General features: G+C 37.0%; 1 protein-coding gene across 6 annotated transcripts in view; it reads right to left on the bottom strand.

Annotated features, from left to right (window-relative positions):
- Window positions 1-446: 446 nt before the first annotated feature.
- LOC127625196 (calcium/calmodulin-dependent protein kinase kinase 2-like) overlaps window positions 447-11,433 on the bottom strand; it is a 41,027-nt gene continuing 30,040 nt past the window's right edge. For 3 of the 6 annotated variants that reach the window (XM_052100324.1, XM_052100329.1, XM_052100328.1), the window contains 12 exons: window positions 10,891-10,927; window positions 10,730-10,751; window positions 10,552-10,640; window positions 9,655-9,854; window positions 9,509-9,562; window positions 8,778-8,851; window positions 8,598-8,685; window positions 7,587-7,718; window positions 7,344-7,444; window positions 4,686-4,736; window positions 4,227-4,247; window positions 447-3,350 (listed from right to left, as the gene is read on the bottom strand). In XM_052100324.1, coding sequence (XP_051956284.1) covers window positions 3,278-3,350; window positions 4,227-4,247; window positions 4,686-4,736; window positions 7,344-7,444; window positions 7,587-7,718; window positions 8,598-8,685; window positions 8,778-8,851; window positions 9,509-9,562; window positions 9,655-9,854; window positions 10,552-10,640; window positions 10,730-10,751; window positions 10,891-10,927 — 942 coding nt within the window. In that variant the 3' untranslated portion in view covers window positions 447-3,277. The remainder of the gene's footprint in view (window positions 3,351-4,226; window positions 4,248-4,685; window positions 4,737-7,343; window positions 7,445-7,586; window positions 7,719-8,597; window positions 8,686-8,777; window positions 8,852-9,508; window positions 9,563-9,654; window positions 9,855-10,551; window positions 10,641-10,729; window positions 10,752-10,890; window positions 10,928-11,433) is intronic. The other 3 variants (XM_052100325.1, XM_052100326.1, XM_052100327.1) reach the window with 3 other exon arrangements.

Here is an 11,433-nt window from a genome sequence, read left to right as displayed (position 1 = left end):
ATTTTGCGCTTTATCCTGATACTGAGAATTATCTAAAAAAAAGAAAAAATAGAGGTAAAAGAAAATTGTGTATGCAACTTGACCAACAAGGCCTCCATAAGAGCACTGTTCTCTGACGCCCTCTCGTGGTAAATTAATCAAATTGGTAGTAATTTAAAAATCCCAAACTTCAAGACTGATAGTAGGAATACTGTTTATTCCCTCGTTATAATTATCATCATTATTATTAATAATAATAATTATTTAAATTAGAAAACCAGGGACTTCATATTGTATAACCATAAATGTGTGTGAAAAGCAATAGAAATACTTTTTAATTACAGAATAAATATTAAGAAAATAATTGTCCTACTGCAGACTTCAGAGCATCTTAATCATGTCAAAACAATAATATAATAGTAATTTTAATCATAAAATAAATACAAATAAAACAAAATTAAATGCAGCTTTAATTTATTCAAATAATCAACTGGATACAATATATAGAATGATCAGCAATGATATCAGACGATGCTGTAAAGAGCTCAAACATGCTTAAGAAACAAACATGCTGCATATCGAGTGATAGTGATGGCATGCATCTGCATAACATCTCTGTACACAGCCCTCTCAACAGTGCTCAAAACGCTATTGTTTGTGTGATATGGATGCAAACATTTATCCTAGCCCTTCAAGAATATCTGGGCAGATACAGTGGAGAAAGTTATTTAGAGATTATAAATATACAGTACAGCATTCCCTTCACTGTACACCTCAGCAGTCAATCTATTCAACCCGTGTAAGGTCAGTCCTTGAGAAAGTCGTTGCATGGAAAACAGAAAAATGCTTGCTTTGTTTTCAGCAGGTGAATTTTGCTCTTCATTATGATTTGTTAACAAAAGAAGAAGACATGGTCATGAGGCCTCATCCTGCATTTAAAGGTTTCAAGAAACATTCTTTACATGGAAACACCATCAGTTAAATTTTGCTCCCAAGATAATTCTCCATATATTTTCATTTTTTCTATTAATCTCAATAAAGATTTACTTCCCCAGAATATATTAGTGAAAGGTCATCAAAATCTTCTCAGCAAATCGTTAAAATCTCCACTTACATTTATTGATATTGTGTAACCAACTTCAGTTTATCATGCATATTTAAGTCAATAAAACAAGTTTCCTTTGATTTTCAATCATCAACATCCAAGAGAACAAACACAAGGGACCTACTGACTGACACAGTCCAGAACTGCACCACAAAGGGAGATTTCTTATGCATAGTAATAGTACCCACACAATTTTTTTTAAATAAAACTAAAAAAAAAAGTAACAAAACACACAAATGTACTGTAAAATACATCAGAGTTTAACATGCAGAAAAAAGAAAGCAGTAGATAAAAACATAAGTAAAGACTTGACTGTAGTTACACAGTAAACCATCAACATACATTCAACCTACTTGTGCAGAAGGACTCCCCTGATACATGGAAGCATCTAATTTGTAAATGTTATGTGTCAAAAAGAGAATCCAGTGGTGGAAAAGCACCATCACTCATTTTGTTTTTTGAAGTACACCAACAGCAAACAAACAATTCTATAAAAAACATGTTACATGACTGTAGTGCACATTGAGAAAATCTCAACAAGGCTTTGGACTATTTTGCTAACTTGAAAACTGAGATTAAGCAAGTTACTACCTTAATTTCTACACGGTCTAGAGCAGCATATCTAAGTTCATCTCCAATTCTATCATACCGAAAAACTCTATACATGTACTGATGATCTATGCTACAAAAATGTAAGGCATACATTTGTGTCAAAACAGACTAATTAACAAACATTGATTCCTTAAGTGAAAAGTCATGCATAGATTGCATTAATTAATTGTATTCCCTCAATAACTTAAACAGTATGCATCTGATATAGAAATGTTAATAAATGCAAATAACTAATTCACTCTGCTCATGACCAGGTTTGAAATGCACCACTACATGGCATTCTGGTTATTCTACTAGGAGAGGACGTGAAATTACAGTAAAAGTCACTTTCATGATTAAAAGGGTCACGTTACATACAAGGAGATAAACTGACACAATGCCTATTTCTGGAATTCCCTAAGGGTTAGTTGTGCCTTAATTAACCTACTATTCCAAAATATAAAAACATGTTATGACTATAATTCCCATATCTCTTGGATTTGGGCTGTGCAGTATTAAAAAAAGACTACTTTAGATAGTTTCGAGGTTTGGTCCTGTCCACTATCTACAGTGCAGACATTAGAAAACAAACACAAACATATCCCTAAATATCATCCTGAATTGTCCCTTTACTATATATGACATTTCCTGATTGCAAGTTTGACCTATTTTATATGTAATTCATTTTTTAACAAACCTTAAAATGTATTACCATGCACTGCAAAAGCAAAATACAGAACACAATACACACTACACGTTCAATCAAAAAGTTATACCGAAATCTAGTGTCTTAGCATGACCGGGTATCAGGGATTTTCCTAGTGCCCCGCCCTGGAAACTTCTCACGCCCCCACCCCGGTAAAGAAACATCCAGTTTCCCACACTAAGGTTCAAAATGATTCAGATTAAGAAAAAACGGAGTGAGACTATTTTAAAATACACATTTGGCTGGACAATTGAAAAACTTTGCAGCCATTTATCTAGGTTTCAGTGTTGCCGTAGTTAGTGAGTTTAGCTTTGTAGAGCAATATTGATAAAGGTCTGACTGCTTTAACATTTTTATTACTTTTCAAATTCAATATGGATACCTGGAAGTGTCTGTGGAAACCGCTATTAAGTACCCAGTCTCTCTTATTAATGAGTGAAGGAGAAACCTAAGAAATCTTTAAAAAATGTATATGTTATTGTCTGTGGCCTTCGGTCCACTGCAGTGGCACCCCCTAGCTGAAGTAGAGAAGTAAAGCAGAGTCTCCATGCAGGAGAGAAGTAGAAACACACTCACATGCACACACACACACACACACACACACACACACACACACACACACTCACACAAAACAGGTCCTGAGAGACAGCAGAGACCTGGGCGGACAGATACAGTGCATGCTGCTGTGGACTGTACAAATACATGCATGGAGTGGGTGGGCACCCTCCACATCAACAACCCAGAAAAAAAGCAGGGCTTCTTCATTGTGTCCAAGCCCCAACCCCAGGTCCATATCCTGGCCTTCCGGAAGCCATACCAAGCCCCATCCTGGTGCATTTCCCGAGCAACAACCACTCGCCATCGCAGAATTGCGAGCAAGACACCCACAACAAGTATCAGGAAAGAACTTCATCCTCGCCCACGAAGGGCAGGTCCATGCTCCGCATGCCTTCCTCGCTCTCTTGTTTCCTAGGAAACAGACAAATGTGGTGTTTTAAAATAACCGCACTTTGCAGGCGTGTCAACCTGTCTACGGAAATCCAGACTGTTGTTAAGTTGGGCTAGAACTGTTAATTAATTCAGTGCGAGTGAGCCGGCGGGTAAGAACATGGCATTGAGTAAGTCATATGCTCGGATCGGAGGGAGGCACATGAGAGCGACTGACTGCCATGTCTTTGCGACGGGTTACCCGGGGGCTGGGACTGCGACACTGCATGCAAATGCACCCAGATTGGCAAACCAATCACCACGCCTCATAAAATGACCATGTTCAGGCAAAAGACCAGGCAGAAAATCAGGCTGCTCCCCTCCTTTTATTAGCATTGGGAGGAAGTTCCTGGTATTATCCATGAGTGGCATGCAACTATCATCCTGGACTGCTCATGAATTTACAGGAAATACATGAACAGTTCTGACTGTTTATCTGTTCAAATATAACATGCAAAATATCAATCCTTCATGTACTAAGGGTTCATTATTAAAGGGTAGTTTGCAGAGCTGGGCGAAATATCTTAATATCTTTCAGTCTTTTGATGATGTTCACTATAGTTCTCAATATTTATTTAACGTCTAAGAGAGATTTTTTGAAGCTCAGAATTATATTTCCACTAAATGAACAAAAGGAACAATAATATGCAATCATATTCATTTATATGCACCAACAATACATAGTAATAAACAGCCATGCTCACCTGCATATATTTTTACTAAAATTTAAATGCACAAAAAACTGGCACATTTAAGATGTCCGGACAAAATGTTTTAGCGATTCAATCGAGTTAAATGTTAAATCAATTCATTGAAATGGACATTTTGAACAAATGAATGGAAATGAATTAAACTTACCAAATCTGACAGCATTTTTTCCTGTAAAAGTTTAAGAGGAGATATTAAAACATCTATTTCTTTTTACAATGGCACAGTCACTTCGAAACCCAATGGCCAAATAAGCACATTAAAAGTCATGATATATAAATATTTTATATATCGCCCAGCCCTGGTAGTTTGTATAGCTAAATACTGTACATACAAGAGGGATTTGAGGAGGGTATTTATCAATATTTTAGATATAACATGCATAGAATACTTTATGTGCTGTTTATTAGATTGGAGACGTTTATTCTCTAGTCTAAGCCATGTGGACGTTCACTTATTTGATCTAAACAGCATGCTAAAAAACACCACGCCATTCATCTTATGTGCATGATCATTCAATATGGCATGTACATATCTTCTACATATAATACAGGTGAAGGAAAGTGAATAGGATATAGGTGGAGCACTAACAGGCTAGCGGAGCTTTACCTTTGGGTACTGAGATTGTGGCAGTATTTCAAACTCCCTGCTCTCACTTTTCTAGAGGGCAGGAGAAATGCGGACACGTGAGAATTCTGAGCTTCTCTAGAAAATAAGGCTAACAATATTCCTTATAACACAAGAGCTTACTGGACTAATCAAAGGTCTTAAGGAAATGTTCTGGATTAAATGCATATCAAATATGCTATCCATTAACACAGAAAATAGTTTTAGACTCGTCCCTCAGTTTTTAAAAACGTACAATAAAGGTACAAAACTTACAATGGAAAACCAGCAAACCTACTAAAGCTAAATGAAAGCACAACAAAAATGTTACATTTGACTGGTTGTAACTTTAGTTACCTTTACCTTTGTGTTAAATAATTTAAAGAACATTAATTGAGGTGCTTTGATAGTGAAGACTACAAAGACCAACAAGCTATATTTTAGGATTTATTAATAGGCACCAAACTATATATATATATAAAAAGTTATTTCAGTCAGTTGAATCATTTAGGGGTCTAAAGGGGTTATGATTTTGGATTTGCTACAACAGCGTAAAGCACTGTGCACATGCAGCAAACTCAACCCATACAAATTACATTTGTAACACATAAACAGAGGTTCACCAACCTAGAAAAGTTGTCCCACCTCGAAATACACAGCTCAAATAAATATTTTTTTCTCAAATATATGTGTTTTTTGCTTCTTTAAAGAAAAGGAGGGACAGGTCAAAATAAAACAATTTGTGGTGATCAGCACTATGCCACAAATGCTGTCGACTGAGCCTAACTTGTTCTGAACCCGAAATATTCCTTTACAAATGTACAGTATCCTTTTAGAATGATTTTCTGTGGAAATTGATAGCAAGCTAGAGACCAAGATCTGCTTAACCCAGAATATTCCTTAATGATTTATAATGTGCATTACTGTGACACATTAACACATTATTGTGTTAAAGCAAGACAATAATACTATTATAGTATTAATAAATCACTTTACTACTACTACAAAATAGTACAACCACAATTCCAAAAAAGTTGGGACAGTATGCAAAATGGCAATAAAAACAGAAAGGAGTGATTTGTAAACTATAGTCACATATTGGTATATTGAAAGCACTACAACTACACATTATATGATGTTTACCTTGTGAATGTCATTGTTTGCCTTTTTTTAAATGTACAGTAATTTCAAATCAGGTGATTTCAACACTCCAAAAAGTTGAGAGAGTCGAGTGTTTATCACTGTGAAACATCACCATTTCTTCTAATAACACCAATTAAGCATTTAGGCACTGAAGACACAAGTTTGTTAAGTTTAAAAAGTGGAATGTTCCCCATTCATCTTTTATGCAGGTCTTCAGCTGCACAATTGTACGGGGTCTTCGTTGCCGTATTATGCGCTTCATAATGCATCACGTATTCTCAATTGGAGTTGGACAGGACTGCAGGTAGGTAAATCTAGCACCCACACTCTCTGCTTATCAACCAGAATGTAGTTTGAAGTTTTCCTGCTGAAAATGCCAGGACGTCCCAGGAAAAGACAGTGCTGGATGGCAGTATATGTTGCTCCAAAATGTTTACATATTAGTCATTAATGGTGCCCTCACAGATTTGCGAGTACCCATGCCATGGGCACTAACATACCCCTGGCCCATACAGACCCTGGCTTTAGTTCCTGATGCTGATAACAGCTTGGATGGTCCTTTTCCTCTTTGTCCTGGAGAACACAATGGCTGTGTTTTTCAAAAACACTTTGGACCAAAAAACACAGTTCCACTGTTCTACTTTCCATCTAAGATGAGACCGAGCCCAGAGAAGTCGGCAGCGCTTCTGGACAGTGTTGATGTAGGGCTTCTGCTTTGCATAGCAAAGTCTTAACTTGCATCTGTGGATACAAAGGTTTACTAAAGTAACCCCAAGTCCATGTTCATGATATCTATTACGGATTAATTATGTTTTTTAAGACGGTGACATCTGAGGGATCAGAGGTAACGTGCATTTAGAAACGGTCTTCACCTTGCCCTTTACGCACTGAAATTTGTCCAGATTCCTTGAATCTTTTAAGTATATTGTGCACTGTAGAGGGTGAAATGCCCAAAATTCTTCCAATTTGTCTTTGGGGAACATTGTTCTCAAAGTGCTGGAATTATTTGCTGAAGCATCCGTTGGCAAATTGACAAGACTCGAATGATCTTTGCTCTTGAAGGACTAGACTGTTTTTGGAGGCTCCTTATATACTATGACACGATTGTCTCACCTGTTTAACATCTCCTGTTTCACATTGCCTTGTCTTAAATTGCCCGTCTCAACTTTTTTGGAGCGTGTTTCAATAATCTGATTTGAAATGAATGTACATAAAAAAAATGAAATTAAAATGAAAAGAAAATCACAAGGTAAAACATCATATAAAGTGCAGTTGTAGTGTTTTCAATTTAGCAAAGGGTGAATATAATTTAGAAATCACTACTTTTTGTTTTTATTAGCATTTTTCATACTGTCCCAACTTTTTTGGAATTGGGGTTGCAGGTCCTATCAAACTACTGGCAAACCAGCAAGACAAACCATTTTAGATTCTCTGGGACCATTGAAACCACTGCAGAGGTCCAAGCCTATGTTCAAGAAGTCTGTCCAGTTATTGCCTTTCCCTAATGAAAACACTTACAAAAGCACGTGTCCTGGTGTGGCGGGACTCCTGTCTTCCCTGCGTCCCCAATCAAACGGGTTTCCAAAAGAACGCTTCCGCAACATAGTCCTTACCAAGATCTGTAAGACAGAGGAAAAAGAAATTAAGTCACTGCAACACCAACAACATTTGATTAGGTTATTAGCATTGAATAGGTTCTGTGTATCTATAAAAACAGAATTAGTGTTCTCTAAATGGGTCCCTAGGGGCCGACGGACTCACCACTGTGGCAAGGCTGGGGATGTGCTTGACTGAGTTTTCCACCTCCTCTTCAGTCACTTCGATCAAGCTGCAGCAGTTATCGTCCTCAGGAGGGAGGGGCTCGGCGCCGTGCCGTGTCACCCATGGGTGCACCTACAACAACAATGGAAAAATGCCTGCTTTGATATCATTATCATTAACTCAAGTCTCAGGCTCGGCTGTTTGGAGTGCCCTTTATTTACATAGGAAATGCTTTGAAATCATCTTTCAAGAATAGCCAAGGATTATATTTTGTATCCAATTTCAGTAAAAGGATAATCAAAGATTATAAAAAAAATAAGGAACACTGGACCAAAAATATGGTTTAAAAAATGTATGTACTGCTAAAAACCTAGTAATATATAGTAAACTTGATGATGATGTGTATAATCTTCTGATGTTAAAATAATTTCTACTATTCCAGCTTAGTAGGCATAGACAACTATAAGTAAGCCATTCGTATGTTGATTCCCCAGAAAACTATAAACACTGTAGTGCTTTCCAAACATTGTACTATTTGCTTTAGCGTTCCCAAACAGACTTGTATCTCTACAGAACAAAAATGGGCGTTTTCCAATCGGTGGGCATTTCCATAGCGGGATGGGCATTTTCCAACTACTACATTGAAGTTCCTGACCTTCTTTGGATAGTTCAGAAGCCCCCATTCTGGTTTGAAAACGGCTGCTGAGATTCCCTAATTTCATTGGATAGTTGAAAAACACCCATCCTGGTTTGAAAACGGCCACAGATTGAGAAACACACATTATTGTTCAGCAAAGACCTATACTTCAAACTGCCGACATGGCAACACTGCCTCAACCAATGGCATGAGTTTGGGGCGGGACTATCCGTTGGTTTGGCCAATGGCAAATGGGAGGAGTGTTCAGGAATCCTGTTTGAAACAATAATTATTTTAGCAATTTCAATTGGTGATACTAGTGGCGCTTAAATAACACACTTCAACTTTAATGAATTTAAAAGAGTCACACTGACCTTGATTTGTGGCACGGTAATTCTGGATTCAGGGTTCTTGTTCAACATTTGAAAAAGAAGGTCCTTCAAGTCATCTGATATGTCCGCACTGTTCAAAACATCAAAAAGACAAAACACTATCAGAACCATGAGAGAACGTTGGGGTAGGAGAGCACTTTTAATCTCACGGGACATACTCACTTCTCTGGAAGCTCCACTGGCTGTGTCTTGATCTTTTGATGAAGACTCAAAATACGCTCATCCATAAACGGACACTGTGGGTGTCAACAATGAATACAGACATAATAACAGATGGACAATAAAGTCAAAGGCTACATCCCTCTGAAGAATCCAGTGTCAGAAAGTAACTTTTTCATCAATGGGCAGTAATTGCCCCCAGATTTGATTTACTGGGGCATTTTGTACTTTTATGAGGGCACATTTTGTGAACATTAACATTAAGAAAATGGTAACACTTTACAATAAGGTTCCATTCGTTAACATTAGATAACAACAAAAGTTAACATTAAGGAAATATACCACCCCAATATCATGTAGATAGTATTCTATGAAGAGATTATTTTACCTATTACAAATAAATTACATCAACTTCAAGAACTCATATTTTTGTCATATTAACAATAACTATGCCTAGAAGAGACTAGTTAAAAATTACATCAGATTTGACATAAAAAAACAGAAGAGTTCATCATAGCGTCATTTTGTTGCCCCCACATTTTGAATTTTGGGACAATTTTTGTCACTTTAGATGCCATTTTAGCCATGAGCTCACCATATTTCCTGACCCAGAAAGAATCTCATATATAACACACTTTTCTCAATTCTTGCATGGTTTTGGATAATTAAATGTTGGGTTACTCTTTACAATATGCATTTCATCAGACGGTCAATGAGGAAAAACAGCTGCGTACCACTCCGAAAATGAAACAGTACAAGGTGACTCCCATTGCCCACACATCCAGAGCCTACAAAAATGTAAAGAAGATTATTTAACCTCTAAACCAAATATTGGCAATTATTGGTATTAGCAACTAGTCAAAGAATTTGAGCTTTTGACCTTGCCAGAGAAGTTCTTGCGAGTCTCTGAGAGGGTCTCTGGGGCAAGAAACGCTGGCGTCCCCACTGTGCTGGTCAGGAGGGCATCCGCTCCCTCAAACTGGTTACTGACCCCAAAGTCAGCAATCTTAATGTGTCCGTCTTCTCCCACGAGCAGATTGGAAGGCTTAATGTCCCGATGGATGATTCTCTGGTAATGTACTGTTGAGGAGAAGTTATCATCACTTTTAATTGTAATTCAATGCATTCTGATGAATGTCAATGAGAGCAAATGTCTATAAATCTCAACCTCAGACGACACACCCACAGACTGTTTGATGCATGCTGCACACAAAAATGGCAAGAGCTTTCTAAATATTAAATGCTCCAAGCTTTACACAATTACGCAATCAGAGTATAGAGAAATGATTCAGTCCACCAGGACACAAATTGCCTTTACAAGTTCTCAGACTTTTATAAAGTGAGCTTCCAAGAAAGAACTAGTTGCAGAACTTGTCGAAGTTTCATGGCATTAATCCATTGAATTAAATGTTTGTTCGAGACACTTTGTAGCAAGTAAACAAAATATTCTTAAGCACAACTGTAAATCTCTCAAGTTGTGTACAATTTCAGATTTATCCACTCTAAATGTCATGTACAAAACAAACAGGTTTGTCACTTTACATGTCAGACAGCCACTTCTTGGGCAGTTCCTAGCCAGAAAAAGGTGCAATGGTGTCCAGACTTTCTACTAATGGTCAAAGATCTGGCTACACAGGACTAACCAGCATCTAACCAAAGGCATGGGCCATTAAAAAAGGTACAGTGCCCATTTCTCTATGAGTAGTGCTAGCACAGGTTGCTTCAGACATCAATCTTGAGTATTGATTGAACAACAAAGCTACATTTCCTCACTCACAATATTCGATTCCTCTCAGCAAGTCCTGGAAGTAGAAGCGTGCTTGGTTCTCATCCAGGGGCTTATCAGTAGGAACTTCCATCACTGCTCTGCAAACACATGGGCTATGAGACAGTTTTTCTAGCAGAGTGACACTAGCCCAGCATGGGCTACAGTCAGAAATAACATGATTACTTACCCTCGTTTGACAAGTTCGAATACTGTGAAAGCAGACAGGAAACAGAGTTAGGCTGTTATGCATTGCTTATCTGATTTCACATAAATGTAGTATTCAAAGGTAGAATACATTTTGCACGTGTGTGGTATTTGCCAAGAGGATGAGTGTCTGGCTAGACTTACCCATGTACAGATGGTCCTCACTAGGATCATCCAGCACCTACAAAAAACAAAGCTGTTTAGAAAGGTAATGAAATTGAATTTGTTCATGAAATACGTTTTTTGCTAGTAAGCGAAATCTTGAAAATGTACAAGAATGGTTTTACGAACAATTTACAAAGAAATTCTTTCTTCCGTACATTGTAGCATTTAATTTAATAAATACATTTATGTAAGAATGTTTTATGAACTATTTATAACGAAATTCATTCTTGCGTACATCATTCCATCAAATTGAATGCATTAAGTTACGTAAGAACATTTTATGAACAATTTAAATAGAAATCTGTCCTTATGTGCAATGTTGCACTTAAATTATTGCCTCAATTTATGTAACAATGTATTACAAACAATTTATATAGAAATTCACTCTAAGGTACATTGTTGCATTAATTTACATCAGAAAGTTTTACGAACAATTTATATAGAAATTCGTTTTTACATAAATAGTTCCACATACATTAATGAGTACATTTAGGTAAAAATGGTTTTACAAACAATTTACAT

This window comes from Xyrauchen texanus, chromosome 31 (assembly GCF_025860055.1).
Source record: "Xyrauchen texanus isolate HMW12.3.18 chromosome 31, RBS_HiC_50CHRs, whole genome shotgun sequence".
Taxonomy (NCBI): domain Eukaryota; kingdom Metazoa; phylum Chordata; class Actinopteri; order Cypriniformes; family Catostomidae; genus Xyrauchen; species Xyrauchen texanus.
This window is presented reverse-complemented; position numbering and strand designations above follow the sequence as displayed.